Source organism: Tribolium castaneum, chromosome 2, assembly GCF_031307605.1.
Source record: "Tribolium castaneum strain GA2 chromosome 2, icTriCast1.1, whole genome shotgun sequence".
NCBI classification, from domain to species: Eukaryota; Metazoa; Arthropoda; class Insecta; order Coleoptera; family Tenebrionidae; genus Tribolium; species Tribolium castaneum.
This window is the reverse complement of record NC_087395.1, coordinates 24008425-24033180: the sequence shown is the minus strand read 5'-3', so window position 1 is coordinate 24033180 and position 24756 is coordinate 24008425. Positions and strand designations below refer to the sequence as shown.

At 39.0% G+C, this 24756-nt stretch overlaps 2 protein-coding genes and 1 long non-coding RNA gene across 6 annotated transcripts in view; 2 read left to right on the top strand and 1 right to left on the bottom strand.

Annotated features, from left to right (window-relative positions):
- Positions 1-530: 530 nt before the first annotated feature.
- fng (fringe) lies at positions 531-20492 on the top strand. Its single transcript, XM_008200061.3, has 10 exons — positions 531-893; positions 3029-3232; positions 5222-5270; positions 5586-5688; positions 10490-10640; positions 14319-14404; positions 19564-19634; positions 19693-19787; positions 19924-20006; positions 20094-20492. Exons 1-10 carry the CDS (start codon positions 747-749, stop codon positions 20146-20148), a joined length of 1044 nt encoding a protein of 347 aa, XP_008198283.1. The 5' UTR covers positions 531-746; the 3' UTR covers positions 20149-20492.
- A 240-nt stretch (positions 20493-20732) lies between these two features.
- LOC135265414 (uncharacterized) lies at positions 20733-22684 on the top strand. The gene is made up of 2 exons (XR_010333071.1): positions 20733-20793; positions 22185-22684. It is a non-coding gene; the product is annotated as an uncharacterized LOC135265414 (long non-coding RNA).
- Positions 22685-23277: 593 nt separating this feature from the next.
- Orc5 (Origin recognition complex subunit 5) overlaps positions 23278-24756 on the bottom strand; it is a 37381-nt gene continuing 35902 nt past the window's right edge. For 3 of the 4 annotated variants that reach the window (XM_008200060.3, XM_969122.5, XM_064360060.1), the window contains exon 3: positions 23278-24604. In XM_008200060.3, coding sequence (XP_008198282.1) covers positions 23305-24594 — 1290 coding nt within the window. In that variant the 5' untranslated portion in view covers positions 24595-24604 and the 3' untranslated portion in view covers positions 23278-23304. Of the gene's footprint in view, positions 24625-24756 lie in introns of all 4 variants that reach the window. The other variant, XM_015983622.2, reaches the window with a different exon arrangement.

Genomic DNA, 24756 nt, shown 5'->3' with positions numbered 1-24756 from the left:
CGGAACGTTATTTATAGGGAAATTATTCCGAATTCTGGTCAGATCTAAATTATAAAACAAATAAATACGTAAATGAGATTGTGACAAAAACTAGTCCGAGATAATTATCTCGAGTAAATTATTGTTATAGTTTCGGTGTTAATTCAAATAAAACTGGAAAAAATCTGACAAATGTCAGGCGCGAAATATGGGTTCAAATGTAGAACAATTAATTCGTGATTTAGCTTGGCATTCTGCGTTAAAAAAAGAAATAGGTAGTCCCGAAAACAGTTTCAAGAACGAGATATGCGGAAATTTCAATGCTAGCACACATTATCACACCGCCGTAGCCATAGATCTAGTAGATAATAAAAAATGGAAGAAATATTCGTTTCTATGCCATGGTTTTCCAGTGATTGAGGCTTTTTCTTTCACAAAGAATGAAACCAATGCGAGACTTTGCACTTTTCCCTTTTCGCCCCTAGTGTCGGTACGAACCTGCGGGCACCCTTTGCCCACGCACCCATCAGTCCTTTACCATTGAAAGGTAACCATCGTGGTCGTGCTTGGCGTGTGCCCCACCACAACTTGGAGGGACGAGGGGGACCATAACAAACAACAACCAGCACACAACATGGTGCCCGAGTCAGTCACACATCGTCTACTTCTCGGAGTCGTTAGTCTCCATAGTGGCCGTTGTTCACGTTCGGCAACACTTGTGCCCTTTTCCACTCGAAAACTATGTTGTGGACTTGTTGTTCAGCCCCATGTCGTGCTCCGGTGACCAGGTGATTTTCGAAATGAACGCCAGACATCGACGATTTTTACAGACTCTTTCGTTGGCCGCTCTTCTCGCATACACCGCGCTCTTCGCCTACCAAACGCTCTCACGTGGAGGAGTCGCCGACGAAGAGGTGAGTTGGGAAAAGTGTCACGTACTTCGCGCCCTCATTGGTATTCTCACAGTTTTTTACTTTTTGAAAATGAAAACTCAGGTGTGGTGCAAAAAACACCTGCCAACGAATTTTCCAAAAACCGACCTTAAACGTTGTGGTCACAATAAAAAAACTGGAAAGCAATATTTTTTTAAGAAGAAATCACGATCGGATTCATGCAGTTTTCGAATCTTTATCTAATACAGATAAGTTTAGTAAGAAAAGCCGTGTTTTTTATAAAATTGCCAAGATCCGTCCCTGATTACTCTGATACAGGAACTCCTCGTTTGTAAACTGAGCCTCTCTCACGTGGATGTCGATGAAGACACACGCACGTTGGAAAAATTGTCACGTAGATTTGACGTTCTCATTGGTATTCTTGGTTGGGAGTGTCACCACTTGTTGATGCGCCTGGCACCGTCGTTTTAAGGGTGCTTTTCTCCCCCAGGATACGCACGCGAAGAGATAATTTCAATTTGTCAACGGCACGGTTTTAGTAGCTGATGTTCATAGAAAACGACTTTCGAGATTAGAAAGTGTCGTGTTTTAACGATGGCTTTTTCACTATTAACAAAGTGAGGAATTTTTGCTCATTTTCTAGTTCCGACGCGCTACAAATCTTCCAGTTCAAACATTCTGTCACGGCCAGAAATTTATTGCTTACAACCCTTGCATATCATTACGCGGGGGTCATTAAATTAATGATGTAAACATACACCAGACATGCGGTTCAACTCCATATATTCGTACAATTAATGTCATAAAAACCTCAATTCCCCATTGAGAAATGATTCTATTGGAGCCATTGTGGGGAATTTTATTTCCTTTACGCACAACACGAGTAAAATCGATCTCCTTTCCATTAAGAAGCTTTAGTTTAAATACATGTTTTTTACAATCGTTTGAATACGTTAAAAGGCATTTTTGTCGCACAAACCCGATTTTTAAAGATTAATGGCTTTATTTAGTACAATTGGGAAAACTTTTCCGGGTAAACACATTCAAAAAATGATCGGTCCTCAGAGAGTAACAAAGCCACTCGTTTGATCACTCCTCCCTCAAAAAATTCTATTTAGTTCGGTTAAAATATCACTTTTCATAATTGAGTTTTGGGCCTTTGGAATGATGTTTCACTTATCATGATTTGAAAAGGCGAGAAATGGCGAAATGGGAACAAACTATTAAAAGTTTTATTGTAACACATGCCGAAGTTACATCATTGATCGATATTCTTTTATTCTCTTTGATGGAACGAGAAATGTTGGCAGCAGAGACGTTGTCAAATGGAAGAAAAACGACCTTTGACCAACACGTTATTTATTCAAGATATCACTAACATAAATAAGATTAATAAATACTTCTTTTTAAGGGTGGTTAGCCATTTTTTGACTTCGGAACCAAGCTTGGGCGCCAAACTAACGGAAGAATTAATTTTAATTAACGAGCTGGCCGATTGTGCAATCTCGGATCTCATAACTTTTGGGTGTTGCTATCCGAAATTAGCCCAAAGGCGTCCATTGCAAACGTAAAATTAATTATAGCTGAATTAAATTTTTGACAGGAGGTATTTTTCGAGATCACCAGATATCAGAATTATAATCCTGAAATGGATATATTAATTTTGACATGCAATCATTAAATTTTATCATATTTCTGATCTGATATTAGCTAACACATTATTTACATTTCTGTGGTCAATAAACATGTTTAAGTATTATTTTCTCATGTCATTGAATAAGGCCCCAGATTTTTTAAACTTGGATCAATATTAGCTTAAAATGCGTAAAACTTTTCCCATTGTCGTCTCTCTTGAACTAGAATTATCTCTTTCACGACTCGTAACGCAACCATAAATTAAAATGATGTACGTGAATAGGTCAATCGTTATTATTTCGGCAACGTGTGAATGAGAACCGCCCCCTACTTTTCGCCCACTTTCAATGTCCCACGGGAAAATCGAAATATCCACAAAGCGTCGAAAACCGCGTAATAGTAGCACCTAATTCGTCGATTAAATTGCTCGGAGGTGTAAGAGCGAATTCTTTCAATTCCGATGTCCAGCTACCGCTCGAAAACAGGTCGAAAAATCCGACTTTTATTTGGCTTGTTTTCAGAACGTCCTCGCCGAGAAACGCCACCAGAGAGCCCCTCTCGAGGAGGCCTCCGTGACCAGCGAGAGCTCCTCGGCGACGGCGACCCTCCGGCCGCCCTCCACCGTCCTCGACGACGTCTTCATCAGCGTAAAAACGACCAAAAACTACCACCGCCAGCGCCTGCCCATCATCCTCAAAACGTGGTTCCAGTTGGCCAAAGCCCAGGTAAAAAACTTGACGTTTGACGCGTGTCACCCTCGTGGGAATTGTTCCCCCTTTGGGGCGCTATCGCCGACCGGAACGCCCTATTATCAACGAAACAAAAACTCTGATCGCACTCCCACGGGTGCATGCCGTTCGGACCCCCGCCGAATTCGTTTGTCCGAACGGTAAATTGACGACATCCTCGTAATTATTATAATAAACATTGCCCGGTCCGGAGTCTAACTAGGTTCATTGTGTGGGAACTACAATTCCCACGGGTTTTATCTCGCGTTAACAAATTTCGATGACCAAGGCCTTATCGACCGAGAAGACGCTGAATTTACTTTAACTCGCTATCTTATTCTTAAGATTGTGTTTGCTCAGACGGTGGATAAGGGAGGCATTGTTGCGAATCGCGAAGGAAATTGCGTTGACGATAAGATCCGACAGGTTCCCACCTGCATTTTTCACCGCGGAAAAATCGCAAACAAAGCCGAATTAGAATTATAATTGCGCGAGGAACGGTAAAATCATCGTTTTATTGAGGTACTAGAACGGAAACCCGCTCTTTTATTTACACCCGAGATTGCGCATTTTTTGGCGCTCGTTTTGTTTGTTCGGCTGATGGTTCTTGGTCGTAATTAGATATCTTGACTGAATTATGAAGCTTTTACGCATAATCGAGTTAATGTCGTAACTCGTTAATTTTTTTATCCTGTCATTGCCATGAAAGATGGTGCACTAACGAGCCGATTCAATGCAACAAAACGCTCGCAAATGAACGGAAATTCGAATCTTTTCCGAAATATTTCACAAATACATCGAAAAACCTAACTGGTAACTTAATTCACGCCCTGACAAACGATACTTGCTCGTTATATTATTACATAGATGCACAACTCGCTATCGATTTTAGATGACGTCAAGTGTTACTCAGATTTCAATAGTCACAATAATTGACTACTTTACTAATTGTTTATACTACAACAACAACCAGTTTTGGCAAATGTATGAAATCGCATGAATTCAATTTTTCCCTGTATCTAGCAAATCTTGCACAACATTTACACAATGACTCAATATATACTTTACATTTCACGGCCAATAAGTAGTAGCAACTCAAAATGGTCAACAGCCTTATCTAATGCCACATCTGCTCACAACTCTCAAAAAGATAAGACAAAGTATTAAAAGAATCAAACTTTTCCTTTTGACCCCTCACGGAGCGATCCGATCCATCATTTTCGGACAATCACTGTCACAAAAATGGTTATTTTCGCCCCTATATCGTTTATCTAGTGAATTTTTGTTTAATGAGCGAAATTAAAACCCTCATGGCCTGAAACAGGGCTCTTTGTGTCTGCCCGCTTCAGGTGCGTGCTTAGATGCAAACATCGATTAGAAATTCGATATAGTCCCCGGGGTGTTGCTGAGTAGGCATATGGGGGTGCGAGACATTTTAATGGTTTTAGGCTTGGCAAAGGCAACGTTTGTTGTTTTAATTTGAGAAGGGACCTGGTCCGCCTCAAATGTGTGTGCTCAAGCGTTTTCCGGATACCTCCTTTTGTAAAATATTTGGATAAGTGGCGAAGGGTTCGAGCTTTACATACAATCAAGTAAATAAATAAGGAATGTACCTGGATGCGGGAGAGGCTCTATTTGCCGTAAAAATGCATTAGAATAGGTTTCGCGCCCCCGACAACGATTTTTCTTTTAGATGGATGAGTGGAGGGTTGCAAAAAACTCGAGGGGGATAAGCTTGGACAAATATGGACACACGTAGGCAAATATTGCCACTTTTATCGCCGGTTTAAAGGCTCCGTTCGGGCACAAATCATGAAAATCATTATCTCGATTGAATTTTTCCCCAGAATGGAGTAAAAGCGAGATCTTGAACATGTGTGAAGCGTGGGAAACGACGCACTCCCCTTTAATGTGGCGCCGTTAATTTTTTAGCCCAACATCATGAAAATAACTCCAGTGACTCAAACATTTTCTTGTCTGTTGCAGACCTGGTTTTTCACCGACACGGACGATCCGGAATTTCAGCACAAAACGAGTAAGTCTATTTTATGTAAAACACTAACAATAAAGAAGATCTCTAATCAAAGAATTTCCTGTTGTTATCCGCCGGTCGGTGATATTATGCAGGTGCTCTCCATGCTTCAGTTACCGCATTTATTTATAAAATCGCCACATTCCAAACCCTTTGTGTCGGTCGTAGTCTTTTTCCCTCCAAAAATCGCTTTGTTTCAAAGACCGAGTTCTAGGTCATTGCCGTCGCTTTTAATTTCTTTTTTATGACAAAAATGTAGTGCATGTGTTCGTCTAGCATGACAGAACTTCCAAACCAGTAATTCACTCTCGATTCCAGATGGCCATATGATCAACACCAACTGTTCTTCGTCGCATAACAGGAAGGCACTGTGCTGCAAGATGTCAGTCGAGTTTGACACTTTCATTGATACCGACAAAAAGTGAGTACATTTTCGAAGCACTTTCCACCATTTCAATTATCATTTTTCACACTCGAGGGAGCACAAAGATTAATGAAAATCGGGGACCGAGCCGATTTCAGCTATTATTCTAATTCGAAACTTTGTAACAGTCACGTGATAAATGATACTCAAATTAAGCTGTAAATTATCCTGAAATTCATATACAAAGAGCCAAGGGAGGCCTGAAATATTGTTTCTTTACTGGAACGTCGCCGACGATATAGAACTTTGGGATTGTGTGACGGGAGTTGGGGATTTTGATGGGTTCTTGCACAACTCGGCGACGCTATTCACGTAATAGGAACGAAAAAAGTGTCTTTCGCTCGGTAAGCGGTTTTGTTAGTTGCTCTGTGATACCTTTAAACTCTCCCCAATAATGAAGACAGAAAATCCGATTCTTAAGAAATTTACTAGTTTCGCTAAACCGTATCGAAAGGACTTTATTGAACGTTATAACAGTTACCTTTCAACGGTTTTGTCCGAGAAACCCTCCTATAGTTTTCAATTAACCCAAGAAAGAGAACACGAAACACATTTTTTCCCTGACGCGAATATCAAATTATTTTTCGGTATTTTATTCACATACATATTTCGTTTTTTCAACCAATTCAGACAATACAAAAGCTTATAGCCAACCGAAGCGCCATTAATGGTTTTCGCTTAAAATAAACATGGAAGTTGTTTTTACAAAAAAGATAAATCACTGAAGATTTTCAATGTGACATTCCAAAAGACAGGTGGTAGCAAGGTAATCTGAAATTTAATACACGAACACCTGAATGACATTAAATGTGCAAGGTTAAATTGGAACCTGACTACCTGAGGTTTCAATTTATTCCTAAATATAGTCTTCCTTCCTCAATCCTCTCGACAAATCTCGATTTCTGGTAATTTACCAGCGAGCAAAAAATAATTGGACCCCACAGCTCTTAGAAAATTTGTAAAACATCTGTTCCAAATTGGAAGCTATTATTTATGACAGATAATTGCCAGATCTCATAACTCGTGTCGGCGGGTCTAGAGGGCACCCTATCTCAAGTGGGACATACATTATTTTTTATCCCCAAAACTTAACCATTGAACGAACGGGTGTAACAATCGCGAAAGAAGCGACCGGTTGAAGCAATTTATTCACCGATTACGCCTCATAAACACACAATTGAAACATCCGCTCTTCATTACCGAGCTGAAGGCAAAAACGGCACAACAGCATTTTACGTTTTAAACCGATCACAGTTTGATATAAAAGTGGCGTCTGCGTGCGACACGCAACCTTTCATTCCCAAAGTCGCCCCATTTGCACGTGAAAAGAAGCGGTCCCCAAGGCGACCCGTGTGGAACGGCCCCAAAATTGACACGTAAAGGCGTTGCATCCGGACTTAAAATTTAAATTTGAATGCGTCTGGCGTCGCCTTACAAATTAAAATTTACGATTATAATCTTGATAAAATGGGCGGATCATGGTGATTACTTTGTATATATTTGTGTTCGAGTTTTAACGCCCGGATTTTAATTGGAAAGCTAATTCGTGATTAAAATTGACCTGTGCGAGGGGAAACATTTTTTTCTTGGAAATAAATCACGACTCGTGATTAAAATCGATCGGATTCGGATGATTTGCGGCCGGTCTGCAAATTACATCGGCTGGAATTTTTTACGGGAGCTTTTCTCAAGTCCATGCATGGAAATGCGCCGCACGTAGTGGGTCCGGTTTTCGGTTTTTGTGCCGCACTGTCGGAATTATTGTTTATGTTTACCGTTACGGTTTAATTAAAGCGCGTCTGGTTTTAATATCGGGGAAAAACGTGACACTTCCGCGACGTCCTACTGACTGCGCCAATGATTTCAAACTCGCCTAGAATTACGCACTTTGAGACCAACTATGAAATAATAGTCTTGATGGACGATGCGGGCCCCGTTCAAAATTCTAAAGCTCTGGCACCTCGTCACCCTTCCTCATCACCGTTTGAATAATCCTTCGTAGCTGTCGGCTTTTGAATTCACCACAAAGATAAACCATCTTTCTTGCATTATGTCCGATAAAAAGCCTGTCTTTGTTGCATCGTCAGACGTTCGAGGGTCGATTTTTTCCCCTCTCTTGATCGATAGAGAAAATATTAATTACCGTGTTTAACACAACCGATCGGAATAATCAAAAGAACAATTAATCTGAGCCTGTATCGATAAAATCGGACGTCCTACACGATTCGTACGTTTATTAATCTTATTACGTTGGCCAAGACTGATCTTTCTCATTTTTCATTCGAAAACGATTATGTCTGACCCAGGGGGTAGCGCAACAAGTTCTGCGCGACTTGCGGAAGAATCACTACATAACTTGTCATAAAACTGGCACGTGACTTAACCTAACCGAACCGAAACAGTTTTTCCCATCCATGAGACACAAAAAAGTCGAAGAGAAAAATAACAACGCACCGCGAGCGCATACTCCTTCTGAATAAATTATAAAATCGCAACGGGGGCACCAATTATCCGATCATTGCGTATCCATGGTAGTGATTTATAATATCCGATGGGGCGACGTCGGGCAGATGCGGACAGGATTATAATTAACAGAACCCGTTCTCTTCACCGTCCACTCAAAACCTTATCTAACATCATTAAATATTAAGCAGATTCGATTTCAATTAAACCAAGGACGAGAAGTTTCTTAATTTGCTAAATTGTCCCGCTGGAGCGTTTCCCAGCCGAAATAAATCCCGATTTTAGGAGAAAATGGTTTTAACCGAGGTTTCGGCTTCTTTTTCTAATCGTTGATTAGTGACGAGTTTGACACGCTTAATTCTTAATGCCGCGCCCAAATTATTTCACTGTTTCATTAGTTATGGGTCTTTTTTTCTCGTTTAGTGTTTAATGGTTTACTTTCTAGTCTGACTAGTGACTATCATCCATCAAGTTTCTTCTAATACTTAATTAAAGCGGAGGCAGCACTTCTTCGTTAATTATCGACTGTGATTTCTTCATATCGAGACGAAAAAGAAGAAATAAGCCACAAAACTGGTACGTGATTGAGTTACAAAGAACCAATCGATCGCCATTTGATTAATTAATTGGCCACTTCAAGTAAACTGAACGTGCCACCAGACTCACTGTTACATGTAAAACTGTGTTTTAATTTTGTCATTTTGAAAAATTCAATAAAACTGCAGTATGTATCCTCTTTCGTCTTTTCTAAGCCTCTTACATTAATATGTTTGCGTCACCCAGAAGATTACAGTGCATGTCACCGGGGAGACGACGGCGACGCTCCGTCGGTTTCTCAAGGAAGTTAACCATTTTCTTCAAAACACGAAATTGTGTGTTAATTGTTCCATTAAAGAGGCGAATCCGATCCGGATGATACGCTCCAGGATAATCCGGCATACTATTCCGAAATGAATTAAATTTTTATGCACGATTTCGTCTTTTAATAGCGCACAAATTTCAAAATTAACCGCCTCAAATTGGATTGTTTTGATCGGTTTTATGACGGAAGAAATTGCTACTGTTGTCTGACAGCCATATGGCGTCCCGTAGATTGGATTTCATGAAGTAACGTGAGATACCGGAAAAATTCGAGAAGGGAAATTTAAGGCTAAATAATACCTTCCTTTTACTGAAAAATAATCATTTTTGCCCACACTGAGGGGAAAACGATGCTTGCAAAAATAACATAAATCAAAAGGCGTTCATAGGTGATTATGTAATGGATATCTCAACTTGCAACATGTGCGAGCTACGCCAAACGATTTGTAAATATTTATATTACGTGGCATATTTTATCTATTTTTTTTATCCAATGACCAGGGACGGTTCATGCCAATTTTATAGGGGGAGATGAAAAATACCACCATTTTTCGTTATTTTTTAATCAATTTCTGACCAGTAACAACGTGCTCGGACAAAAATTATTAGCTTGCGTATAAATTGAACTTAAAAAAAACGTGGATAAAGGGTCCTTGCGACTCATTTCGCCTAACTTTCGGCTCATTTTTATAAGAGAAATAGTTGGTTTTGGATAAAAAATAAATACTAATCTATAAAGCCCGAAAGCGACGAAAGAGTATAATAATCCACCAAATAATTTAACGGTGTTAGAAAAATGTCGAAAAAAATTCACTTTCTCTCAAAAACGATTTACAAACATAAAAGCAAAAAAATTTGCACCTGTTCATCCATTTCCTGGATACTGAAACCGCTCAGAGAAAAAAGGAAAATTACAAATTGTAGTGGAAATAAAAGAATTATGATAAGGACCGTAGAACAAAAAATAAATTACATTTCTAAAAAGCTGGGAGACCAGATTTATAGGAAGTGGGAGGAGTCAATAAAAATGGTATCTTAGCCGACCATTAACACCTGCCTATGGGTTGATCCCGCCCCTCGTAGGTATTGATCTAATTGCTAATTGTGGAATTTTATTGGTAGACAAGATTTTTTAGTCACAATTTGTCTGGTACCCACGAAAACAAATTACGTCCTCGCTTCAAGTTATGTAAAAATTAGCATATCACGTTCTTTAGCATCATCAGCGATCCGATTTGATCGCCGACATCTGTTCGCTGTCTCTCAAACATTTTCGTATCAGGCACACGTCATCCCCGGCAGCCCCTTAACATTATTCTCCGGGTCGGAGCCGTGTTTTGTCAACTTGATTATCGTATTTTTCTCTTTTTGTCCGTCTAATCAAATAAGAAATCTCTCCATTCGGACATTCATCAGTCACGTCTCTTCGTAATTCATCATGCACCCAAATGTACGATCGATCATTTGTTCGCAGGTGGTTCTGCCACTTCGACGACGACAACTACGTCAATGTACCCCGACTAGTCCGCTTCCTGGGGGATTACAATCCGAGAGAAGACTGGTATTTGGGCAAGCCCAGCATCCAAGCACCGTTGGAGATAATCAATAAGGAGAAAAAACCGACGGTGAGTGGAATTAAATGCGGAACTCGGCTTTGGATGGCTTCATAAATCGTGACCTGGGCCGGTAGCGATGCCGCGAGCTTTTCCTGGTGAAGGACCACGCCTTGGTATGCACGCGAGCGGCGTGCGTTACAAGGGGGGCGGAAAACTTACAACTAGCCTTGTTTGTATCGAGTTTCAGCCAAACACAATGTTTGCATTTAGATGCTTTCGGCGAGGCATCGCTCTGGTCAAACTCTAGATGTATCCACAATGCAATAATAAAAAATTGCTTAAACCGGGGACCTCCCCGCGTGGGCGTCCGCCGAAGCGATCTCATCATCGTCGGCCATAATAATACGTATCGAGGTGCACCCAGGGCACCCGTTGATGAACGGCTGCGTGTGCCAGATCTCTAGGCGCGTTCAGCCAAGTGGAAAGTCCGTCCCTATCACCTCCAGCTATCTGCGGACGACCTGGCTGCCGGCCAGGAAGCGATCCACAACTGACTGCAAAACTTAATAAATCGCCTTTTACCGATCAAACGTATTTTTGCCATTTCTAATTGGAACGCGTCTTTTCTTCTTGTTAACCGCTATGAAAACGCTCAAGCCAGTTTTATGACCGCCAAGCGGTTGCGGTTTTTAATTGTAATTATGTAACGCCGCAGGAACACGCATAACGAGAAACGAATCGACGAAACAATGATCATAAAATTCATACAGGGACCTCCGGGTGAAAAAGCCATAACAAAATTGAAACTAAATCTTTCGCGCCGCTCCTTAAGTGCAACGCCATTGCTAATAAAACCAAAAAATTATCTTCAACAATTAAGTAAGAATTTAAACCAAAAGGGAAACTGCATTGTTTAGATAAAATGAAAAAGCATTTTGAATTTATTTCCGTATATTCTTTACCAAATTTCTCAAAACAATTACGGTTTCGCTTGAACAAAGCGAGTAAAACGTTTGAAAAATGGAAAAATAACGAATTTAAGTCCAATCCAGCGATTGTGTGAGTAATTTTTGCCGAAATTTCGGGATATTTTTACATTAAAAATGTACATAAATGCTCGAAAAACGCAAAACCAACACTTATTTTACACAAATTTTTGACAGAATTTAGTTTTAGGTCAGAACAGTGTGTTTTTATCTTAAAAATTATACTATAAACGCTCGAAAAATGCAAAAATTGCCCCTATTTTTGTAATTTTTCGGTTGATTCTTGGTGAAATTTTCCCAAATAATCGCGTTTTTAATTGAAAAAAAAAATGTATTGAGACGCAGGAAACATGTAAAATGTAAATAAAAAAGTACAATATAGAAAAACTACAAATGACACAGAATTTGGTATTTGCTATTAAATACTTCATTTTTTCGCTAAGCATGAATTTTTTTAAAAAGAGGTCCAAGAGAAAAAATACCAAATGTCCTAAAAAATAGAAAACTAAAACTACCATTTTCGACTCAATTTATTAATTATTTGATAAATTGAGCTCTCCGTAAAAATTTTTCTAGACTTTAAACTAAAAATTCGGAAAAGACTGTTATTTATACAAATGTAGCACAGAATTACGATGAACTGAAAATTATTAATGAAATTCATCCATTATGAAATAAGGAGCTGAAAATTTGCTGTACCACTTTGAGTTAAAAAATGCAATTAGGTTTTCTCGGCAATTGAATTTTTTGTTTTAAATCAAGAAACTGATTGAAGCCAGAATGTTTATTATTGTATGGTGTAACAACACCGTTTTTTCGATGCAATTACTAATGTTTACACAGATGTTCATAGCGAGGGATAAAGTAGATGCAAAGTATCAATTTGCACGTAATAACGTTCAAAAAGTGTCAAAAAGCTGTTTTGTGATTACATATTCCACATTAACATAACACGTTTCATATTTCTCGGCTGTGCATCGAAACATTATTTCGAATATTACGTCTTATGTCCATTTGTCTGCACATTTCGGTGTAGATTCGCATTTGTCGGGGGCTCGGTTTCCTCTCGCCCATCACGTCTGATTTATTTAAGGCCTCATTTAACGGTCGACCGCGCTCGACATTTGCTTTGAAAAGTCGAAAACTGGGCGTGTTCGCCGAGATACTGACGACCGACAACGTTGCTAACACACATGTCGGATGGAAAATAAATTGATATACAAGACAAAGTGCGCGGATCGTGACTGGAACACTTAGGCCTTTCTAATTTCTGCACAGAGAGACCGGTCCGTTACAGAGCCACGGGGATCCTCGCCAACGCCCATCATAATCAACTCGATGGTAGTTGAAGAAATAAAGAAAAAAATCTAGGCTTCACTTCTGGTATTTCCAAGTGGCGTCGGCGATTACGTCTATCATTAATCTCGCGCTATTTTAAAAATCGTGTGATTCGGATTTAACAAATATGGCCTCGTTTGGCGACAAGCTATGAAATTAATTGGCTGTTAAGGAAGCTCCAGTTCTTGGTAAACGTGGCGACAATTGGCGACGTTTTCAGAAAGTGATAAAAATAGTGCAATTAGCAATTTTCATGTTAATATAATTGGTCGCTTAATTTATTCCAAGTCATGAATAATAAATCAGGCAAAACATGAGCGCAATTGTTGTGATTGTTAAAATTAATAAATAATCAAGTAAATTCCATTTCATTACAATACTATTTTATCCACGACCGCATTAATCATTCCTACACATTTTACGATTATTTCGAATTCTAAACTATTTTTATAATGACCGGAAATCCAGACCTACGTAATTTCGTGCGAATGCGAAAGTAAAATTGTTTCTTATCTGTAATTATTTCATGTCAGGACGAAACGTTCCAATCGTTAATCGCCGTAAGTAGTACCGCAGTTGCATCCTTTTAATTGTAATTTATTATATGCACAGGTGTTCCACCAGGAAAAACTTCACCCTCGAGTAATTCCTGATCTCGAGACAGTGGACAACATGTGGTTATAAATTTTCAAATGATTTCAAAAAGCATTACTAATTGATTACGCTACGTGTACGGTACGACTTATAAGCCGACATGTCCCATAGTGCGTGAAAATGAATTAATGCACAATTTGTAAAAAACATAATAAATTTATAGTCGTGTCATTTCGTTGCGCAAGCAAGGAATTGTAGGGTCCGGGTGATTTTAGGTCGCTTTGGACTTGTAAGGAGGGTTTTATTCCTTGCCGCGCGCCAGTTAATAAATTTTCAGCAGTCGCAAGTTGCATTTGCATGGAGATATGATGATTATATTACAAGACCTCCCGAATTGAACTTTTAGTTCAAACGCCACTCTGCCATAAAATATGCCTCATGCACTCAAGTAACATAATCTATTTTTATTAACTAGAATGTGAATGTGCATTTGAGAAAATAGAAAAATGACACGTTCATGAATAATCATGTTTCATGGCCGACCGCGATCACGAAACATCGTAATTTTTCACATATTCTACAGGGTGTAGCTCAAATAATTCCATCGGCGGATGTTGTAAATAACGGCTTCGCGGTGGGCCGTGATTTAGTCGTCTCTAATGGCCGTAAACAAGACTGGCGGGTTTTTTCGTTTACGAGTGTTTGGAAATTTTGATTTGTGTAATAATTTATTCGATTCGATTCGTAATTAGATTAAAGCCGAGGCGCGGCGAATGTTGAAACTCATTTGATATACTTTTGGTCTAAGATGTATTTTTGATTTTTTCAGCAAAAAGTCAAGTTCTGGTTCGCCACGGGCGGCGCGGGTTTCTGCTTAAGTCGGGCGTTGGCCCTCAAGATGATGCCGGTAGCCAGGTGAGTCCGAAAAACGATCGACCATGATTCCGGGATGTTGTACAATGTTGATGGGTATTGTACATTATGTGCAAGTTAATCAAACGCGACACCAAAGTGTTACTTCTACCTCGGTAAAGCGACGCTAATTGCCAGACGAGCCGTAAACAATATCGCGTGCACCAAAGGGAACGCCGATTTGGATTATCCCGACATGAAAAAAGCTTTGTAGTCCGGGAAAAACAAAAAGGAATGCAATAGATTGGCCCAGACAAACACTTTTATTTTATTTTGCAATCAATGCTCAAAAATAACGACTCCAAAACGACCTTTCCCTATCTTAAGTACAGTGGAACCTCGTTAAGGCGTATCCAGAAAAAAGGATCGAGTTATCGAAATGTAGGATATATTTATTGTTAGGTATATTTGCAATGTATAAAGTGTTTACAAAACTGAACTGCATTCCGCAAAAAATATACGTACACATAAACATAAATTCTTAAAGTATTCAGGTATATTACGTAGTAATATTTTTTAAGATTTTGGGGTAACAAAAAATCTGATTGAAGACTATCTCATACCTTCTCAGACCTAAAATTTTGCATAATTTATTCAGTATTTTCAGGATTTTTGAGAAAAACAATTTTCACAATTTCCAAAGCGTTTACAATATCTTGGCTAAAGGTATTGTTAATTTTTTTACTTGTCAAAGGTCCACTCCATACATTTTATATTCAAAAATAGACAAAGTTTTCTTGTGACATGCTGTTGTTACTTGGGTTCGCCAGCTTGTGTTTAATAACAATATATGAGTGAGAATCTTAAACTGTAGAATTAAATCCAAATGTCCCAATGCAATAATAATCACTTTTTTGTTGAGCGTTTCGCAGGAATGTGGTGGTATCTTTCCTGGTAATTTCTTCACTCTCTGAATATCCTTTTCACTTCTTGCATCATCTCCGCCTTTTATTAAATGAAAAATCGCGTGCACGCGTATTTTACGACGTTGATCGCTACTTAAACTACCTCTCGGTAGTAGTCTTGTCGCAATTATGTCATTAACTGGTCCGGTTTGATGTATAATTACGTCGGGTTGGGCCGTTAAACCGTTAATAAAATGGGTCTATGAGTGACCACTTAGGGACTGGGACACACTCGAGTCCTTCGATCCCGAAAATCCGTCATTTGCCGTGAGGAAAAGTGGCTTTCAGCCGTCTTGAATCTTTAAAAAGTCTCCACGTTAATAATTCAACAAAAAAATACTCCAACCGGACTGAATGAAGTGTTTGTAAGCTTCAAGCTTTATTAAATTTACCGTACATTATATTTACCTCTGAAGAACCGGTTGACTTTTTTTCGTGTCGTGGAGTCGGTGGTTATTACCGAGCGTTTAGTTTAATTAAACCGAGCTATTACAGAAATTGTTTAGAGGCGATTTTTTTGGTTCACTGAGTAGACAAGACAGTGGTGATTTTGGGCCATAAAGCCACAGGTCCGTAAATTCCGGTAATCGCCCGAGTAATGCCCTCCTAAAAAACATTGTACTCACTATGAAGATGGGTCGACAGCGTCTTATTACAGGGCTAGACTTCGCTGAGCTTTTGAATCGTTTTACGACGTTGTAAAACTCCCGGCGTAAAAAGGGGTGATGTCTTTCGAAATTGGATCGAAATTTTTCGATCGGTCGCCACTTAAAATTCCGGAATCCGACGCAAAAACTGTCGGTCCGGCCGAATCGATTAATCCCTCACTAAAGCCTGAAAAGAGCGCTCATTACGGAATACTCCGGACGTTCTAATTCCGACAACAACAGAAACACAATATTTTATGGTCTCGTTAAGGAACGACTGGCATATTTCAGATTATCCGAATTACTAACGGCGATTTCGTCGGCCAATTACCGGCCAAAATCATTCTTTTAAATGTGTATAAAGATAACTCCGCATTTCAATATCTCATTTTTTTTAATTTTTACACGTGAATGAATTGAATTGATGGGAAATTCGATTTTTTCCGGTGTTTGTGGTGGTGTTTGTTCACAAACGAAATAACCGCGGATTGACGACGACGCAAACGTGGAAGAATCCGGCGAATAAATTGCTTTTGTTCATTTCACACTTGTCCATTATCATAATAGCGAGACAGGAACGAAATTACGCGGTTTTATCGGAATGGGTGGTCAGAAAAAATCGAACTGTTCCACCCACAGGGGCAAAAAAGCACCTAATTGAAACCTAATTCAATCACGACCAAAGAAGAAATTTAAATATTTCCCTGGTCATAATTGGCTCAATGTAAATTCCAACAATAAACCTCTTTTAATTAATTTAAGAGCACCTTAATAAGTGTGGGTTATCGATCATCCTCTGTCAATTAAAATTTAATTTATTAAAAATTATTGCCGTGTTTTTACATGGGATTATTTCGAAAACCTGGCCGACTCGTAAATATTTTCGCTAATTATGATGTTTGCTCCGGGATATTAATAAACAACCGAAATTAACGGAATTTTTCATCCGGGGCCAGAGCAATGCGCGACTCACTTAATGACAATAATTTGACACTTATTTATGCAGAAATGAAGCCATTACCGCACTCTTGGACGCAAGCATGGTAATTTTTTCAGAACTTGAACCGAATGTTCGGATCGTTCAATTTCAATGGGCCACGCTGTATTTTAAGCCAAAGGAAATTTATGTTCCTATTAATTAAAACACAGCCCTCACTATATCTGTCGACTGTCCCAGTAACGTGATATTTTATTTCATTCAAAATTAATGTCTATTTCAGGATATAATAACATGTGGTGACAGTTGAGGCTGCTTCAGCCCTACTATTTCGTTATTTATTATCGAATAAAATTTTCTCACCTTTGGTCGTGGACCGTACTTTCAAAAGTGAAGCAGTTTGTTTTTAATTCATTACGAATCCTTTTATGAATTAACATCGAATCACAATCTCGCCAGGATTTTTCGCCTGGAGAATCGTGTTTTATTAATAAACTTATTAAAAAGTAGCGTGCACGTTTTCGCCGTCAAAAATTATTAATAATAAACGCTTCTTCCGGTGAGTATTGATTCTTGATTTTTTATTTCCGTCGTATAGTTTTGCGGGTCGCTTTTATTATCAGTCATCCTTCATTTTCTTTTCAATCACGATAAATTCGACACTAATCCGAAAAATCCGCCATGAATCAATCGGATGTTTTTTGATAATGTCCATTGTTCGTAAATTTCGCCAGCAAACAGGAAATTAAATAAATTTTAATTTAACCCAAACGAGGAAGTTGCAATAATAAACTAGACCATCCGAACGTTTCTATTTATTTTAATTAAGTCGGCTACCTATTTCCAGGATTTTTCATCCCGTCGTCATCGTTTAAGTGCTTCATTAGTGTAATTGTCGACAATCTCTCGGTTCAAAATTGATTTAATTCACTCTGAGTCATTTTTCTTAATTGCAAGTCCACTTTCCTCCATCACACATCGAACTTTTCCATCGATCGAGTTTGGAACCCACGCGCTTTTAATTGGGTCCGGATTTTTCGGTCCTCATTAATTTTTATCTTTGAAACGAAGACGTTTTAAGAATTTTTTCCGAGAGACAAGGCCGCTGCATCCGTCGATTTAATGCCTCCTATCTAATCACTTGTCAATTAAAAAGATCACCTCTTGAAAATTTGTCGGATGGTTGGAACGCGAATTTTTCAGTCGAGCCGAACGCTCCTCTTCTTCTTCTTCTTTGGAGCGATCGACCGTGGCAATTTCGAGATAATGATGGACTCACACGACCACCACCTGCCACCTGCCGATTCTCTATCTCAGAAACGGACACTTATAACACATGTGGCGAACCAGTGGCGGAGATTTAAACGACTTTCCACAAACCAACGTTTCACACATCGATTCATCATCCCACAGACACGCTGAATATTCATTTATTTGCGCGGAATCAATAGATTAGGTAATGAAAATTAATGCGATAAAATTCCAATGAAACAATTTTCATAAATTTCACCAAAAGCATTTTAAGCCTATGCTAATTTGCAGCAAATACTGTAATTAGCAGATAGCAATTGTAATTATATCGAAAATAAACCAAATTCACAGCCGTCTATTAGGTACATTTTTGTGATTTTATGGGTTTTAAAATATTTAAAAAGTCGCTAGAAAATAACAGAGGCAGCTCAAATGAAAACCAATTCATTATTTCAATAATTGTAGTCCACGGACGTAAATTTGATGAAAAACCTCCGCCAAACTTGCTCGAAACGATGTCGGTTGAAGTGATCAAACAAAGGACCAGCGATTTAAATTTTGATCAAAACCGAAGTAAAGCCAAATGAAATGATGTCAGAATTATGAAGTGACCTTTTTCACTATCGTGGTTACATTTGTTGCAACAATTAAATTTTATTTTAACACAGAAATTATTCCAGTGACCGTCAAACCCTGCACCAATACTTTGAGTTTTTTTCGCAGTAGACCGTAAACACCCTGTGTAATTAATGTTTTGTGCATTTATAAAATTGAAATATCGGCCGAGAAATTTGCTTTTGCGCCCGCAAGTGGCCACAAAATGAGCGACAAAAACGTAATGAAGTCTTAATTCCATGCAGTGCAAACTGTTGTTAACATTCACTGTTTCAATTAGTAAAGTTTTAGTGTGCGCTACGTAGAAATTTCTGCTATTGTTGGGAGTTGAATAAGTTAAAATTGGAGTAAAAAAGCTCCGTTTGCTTAAGCTTTAATGCATATTAAATTTTTTCCCGGATAATTCTGGAGTTAAACAGATGAAAGGAAGTACGTCGTGATATTTTTACTTTGATTAATACAAGAACTGTAATGAGCGAAGAAAATTGTAGGAAAGAACGTAGAGAAAAGGAAACGATCCAAAGTGGCTCAATTTTTTCAAAGAGAAATTTCCTCCGGAAGCCCATAGCACTGTGATTAGAGGCGCAGGGGTCTGTTTAATTTTATTTGTGTTTTGATGGGATTAAAATATAATCAAATCGAATGAATTTTTTTTCAAAGTTTTCGTAATCGCATTAGGAGTCACAAAGATCGCCGCCACCACTGGTTCGCCTCGCTCGAGGATTACAAACTGGTTGTTTTGTGTACGCGTTTATCACTTCTACCACTGTTTTTTCCTCCGTAATGATTTATTTCTCTTATTTCCAGTGGCGGCAAGTTCATCAGCACCGGGGAGAAGATCCGTTTGCCGGACGACGTCACCATGGGCTACATAATCGGTAAGATTTCCCTCCGGAACTGTGCAATTTAATCGACACCCACGTCGAATCATTACAGAGCACCTGCTGAAGAAGCCGTTGACGGTCGTCGACCAGTTCCACTCGCATCTCGAGCCGATGAAGTTCATCAGACGGGAGATACTCGAAGAGCAGGTAATTATATTTTCGAAAAATCAAATTAATAACCGAGGAATGCCCATCCGCCACCCCGGGGCCGGAATTTATGGCTTCCTTTCGGCCGGCTAATTGGTCGGGTCTCCCGCTGGACTAAAAATGTGGGCTTTTGCAGATCTCGTTCAGTTACTCCCGGAACAAAGATGAATGGAACGTCGTCAAGATCGAGGGATTCGATACGAAATACGACACGAACAGGTAAATTTTAATTAGATACAATTTATCGCACCCAACGATTAGATGTTCCGATGACGGACGGTTTAGTAAACAAGGGGGTTTTTACAGGTTCCTGTCACTGCACTGCTTCTTGTTCCCTCATTTCAACTTCTGTCCGCGATGAGGGGGCGCCGGAGCACCACTAAACTATCTGTGATTTTTGTAAATAGAGTTGGTATACCTTAATTCTACGTCGGTTTTTTGGTGACTAGTCTAACGGATTTTAGGCTTCTAGTTTATATTTTAACAATTCGTTAACAACCAAGAATTAACATATTAACAATTTTAGCTGATTGCAATCTCTTGTGATACTCAAATCTTGTGTAGCTATTTTTATATTATCTCACATAGGTTTTAGGTGCAATTATATTATATTTTTGCTCAAAGTGTAAATTGTACATTTTTTGTAAATACTGGATGAATGTTGAACGTTTTTATATATTTTTAAAAATAAAGAATTACGTTATACGATCTCGTTTCATTTGCCAACCCACGTATTTTTCCCTATATTTATGTTGAAAAGATCCATAAAAAATCCCTCTGTTGGACTACAAAGCTTACGAATCGGGCGGACCGCAGACTAGACCAGATAAAGAGCTCTAGATTCACGTTTTTGCAAAATAAAAAAATCTCCTCGGGCTTCCATGCAATTTTTAAATTTTCTGATCTTTACATAGGCAACCAATAATCCCACTCGCTTAGTAAAACCCCTGATCCAGCAGAACCCTCTTATTATTCTAACGAAAGTGCATCAGTTACATCATCTCGGGTGATTTATTTTAAAGTTCTCTCTATGTCACGTTCCGGTCCGTTTTTTCGCTCCTAAGTCTTGAAAGTTCTTTCCTCCGGGGTCTGTTATTGACATTTCGACGCGAATGTGCCTGGATCTTCTCCAGATGGCCTTTATTCACTAGTTTCCATATTTGATTCGGAATATAGGTGCAGTAGCGCCACACTTTTGAGAAATTTATTGCTTATTGCAATGAGACAGACTGAATTTTTTACATGATTTATTCCAGAATACTTTTTTTTGCTAAAGTTAGGCGAAATTGCTACGGACACAATAGATGCTTCTGGGTTTGTAATTTGAATAATCGCATTTGATTGTGTTTGCTTAAGCTTCGGTTAAATATGGCCGGGATACTTAATATAAGCGGGTTTAGGACTGCAACTAACCGTTAATAAACCAATTGTGCACTTGTGATTAATTCAGGTCTAATTTATCGGCGATTAAATTTTACACGAGTCGTTAAGTTTTTTTAAGTTTCTCTAGACGAATTAAAATTTATCAGATCGGCGCAACTTCCCGTGCATTAGTCGTGAACTTTATGTAAAACTACATAATTTACTTTTGTTGATTTCGTGTCGAGATTAAGGGTGTTTTTAAGTCGACAAGAGAAGTTTATTGTACAGACCGCCACGAATTTACTGTCCAAATAAATGGATCTTTTATGTTCCAGTTGAAAAATGAGTTTTTTTGAGTGGTTTACGTCGCTAAAATAATTCTCCGGCTTCAGTGATCGTCGATGAACGTAATCCTTTTGAAAATTACACAACGATGAGCCCTTCGTTTATTTTTAATCAGAGCAAACTAATCCGTTGCCCTCGTGAACTTTTCGATGATCAAATTAACGACGACATGGAAATAGCTCCTCCCGCCTTGTAAAGCAATTATGCACATGCTAGCCACATAGTGATGGCAAATTAACAAAAGTAAAAGCCGCCCCCACCGATCGATACAACTGTTGATGATAGCGAGACGCGCTTAAAATCACATTTTTGACACCACCCTATCAGACTCGCTCTCTCACAAGCGGTCTTTTATATAACAAGATATTTCGCTGCAACTTCAGCACTAAAAGTTTGCCTCGAGAAAACAAAATAAAAGGATCGACTCGAAGAAGTTTTATTGTTCGAGGGGTTTTTAAAATTGCAATTGTATGCGTTTGTTTTGCAGCAGAATAAACAAAGTTAAGTTTTCAGACGCTGCAAGACTGTTGAGACGAAACATTCAATTGAAATGTCCAAATGACCGATGACCGACTAAATCCGAACAATAGCTTTATTATATTGCATGATATTCCGCAAACAGGAGTAATCTGTTTTGCGCCATTTCTCTAATACACTCAGAAATCCTGAACGAAGTTCATACTGTTACAGGACCCAACTCTAACTTACTTCAACACTTTTGGACCGCATGTACTTCGCAATTCGCACTGTAACAGAAGTTTGAAAAGGAGACATTTTCCATATTCCCAAGAAAGATCTGAAGATGAATTTATCAAATAATTTAAAGAAGAGTCCAGATTTTAAATCATCAAGCGGCTTTAGAAGAGAATCTTAAGAAAAATCTAGAGAAGAAAACAGACACAATGCCAAAGAATAATCTGGATGGAATCTAAGGGAAACTAAAGAAGAATTTTAAATATGGAGAATTATGGTGATTTTTATCAAGCTCGTTTGGCAGACCAAGCCTCCGACACAACCGAATCGTTTCATAATTTGACAATGTAAAAGCAAAATAATATTTTGTAATTATAAACTAAATGCGGCTGGTTTGATTCATCTAATTTATAAAGAAAAACTCTGTCACAGCTGAAACGCTCGAAACCATATTATATTGTTCACCACGTCACTAGGTCAATATAATTTCACCAAACTTTACTTCCTTAATTGCCAACAATTAATAATTATTATCCAATCATCAGCCGTCCCGAACCAAATAAACCGAAATAAAATACCCGCAAATTGCGAATTCCCCTCAGTATGGACAATGAACAGTTAAAATATCATTCATCAAACGCCGACTGGCCCATCAATCCCGCTCCGTCCCGTTACCCCCAACGTTTGTACCCGCTGTGCCCTACACACAATGAAACGCATCGATCGTTGCATCGAGGCCGCGGCCTAATGACATAATTCCTCCGTCAATACCATCAAATTTGATATACGCGCGGTCGTAACCTCGCATTAGCAGCTTATTACATCCCTTGCGCGATTTTTTTAAGACACTCCGTGAATATCCATTGACGATGCTTTTACTGCGTTTACCGAGCCAAGCTCTGATTTCCCCTTTGGCAAAAAGAAGACAATCCTCTCGAGACACCCACACTCCTTACCTACCTCGTAACTTCCAGCTATAAACGTTCGCCTCGATAACCAATAGTAAAAATCGGACCAATCGTAAAACAAGGCGCATCATAGAGCTAAGTGATTTAACTTCCGAAGGACGGGCATAAAGAAAAAATCAATCTTATATTAGAAAAATGTATTAACTCATTCACATGTGACTGAAATCACTCAAATATTTGCGAATGTTGAAACCCACCATCTTGCACACTGTTTGGATGAAATCAAAGTTGACGTTACATTTGTATTTGGCTCCATCCAGGCTTGAACTATCGGATAAGCTCGATAGCAATTGCAGTTCCACTAGACTTGACACTTGTACCAATAGATTGTTATTAAAACCGACTTTGTCCTCAACTATGGAATAAAAAATCGCCAGCAATCTATCAAAACTGAAGGGTTTGGGTCCCAGGACAGTGTTCAGCTGTTCGCTCACTTTACTTTTCTTCTTAACATCTCTCAAAGTTTTCGTTTTCTTTCCGTGATACTTCATGAACAGTCTCTTATCGTCCTTTGCAGGATTATAGCTGGCTAGATAGGCAGCAATTAGTAGATATTTGGCATAGAAGGGCAGTTCGAGGCTCTGCGGTAGAGTGACTGTTGAGACTCTCAGATAGAGATTCTGCAGGGCTTGTTTGAGAGTGGGTGCGACTTTTCTCCACAAAGCCAGCGAATCGCTGATGGTGTTTTCTTTACTGATGATCGGTTGACAGTAGTTGAGAAAGTTACTTCTGGCGATATAACGAAGTTCTGTCAAGTCCCGACAGTTTCGATAAAAAACCGAAAGAAAAACATTCAAGTAATTTCGATAAAAGTCGACGTCAAATTCAAACCCTCCACCTTTCGCATTATTGATAATCAGATTTCGGGCATAATCGATATCCAACGTGAGGATCTCCAGTAATTCATCTTTGTTGTATTGAGGAAAGGTGATTTGAATCGGCTCGACGATGTTAGTTTTGGAATAGAACTTCTGAAGGATGATTTGTGAGAGGAAAATGACGCTTATGTGAATCCCTCCGGTGAGCTCTTTGAGTTTGAGAAATCCCGGAAATATGTTGAAATCCATAGTCCGGAGCTTGTCGGCTTTGTCGATAATTAGCACAGATCGGTGTATTTCGGACCGATTCCGCTGCAAATGATCAATGAAATCCATCATGTTCTCGCATTTCGTATCCACTAAGCCACAAAGCTTGCTCAAAATCGTCTCGTACAGGATTTTACTGGTGTAGCATTCGATCATATTGATAACTGCATGCTTAACACCAACTTCCTCCAAAACTCGACTAACAACAATGGATTTGCCGACGCTCGGACCTCCGCTAATGTAAACGCTGCCAGGAAACGGCTCCTCGTTGTGCCCGAAGAGATTATAAAGTTGGCCTATTTGGGAGGAGCGACAGGGCAAAGTCGACTCCAGGCGAGATAGTGTGGACATCATCGCTATTAACCTGCAACCAGAACAAATCCTCTGCTCAAATGTCATAATGCCAAACCAAAAACATATTTCATCTAATCTACTGTCAAACACTCTTAACTTGGCTCCAGTAGAAAAATCATCCGTGGACATTTTAATAACAATTGATGTTCCGGTTCATTATTA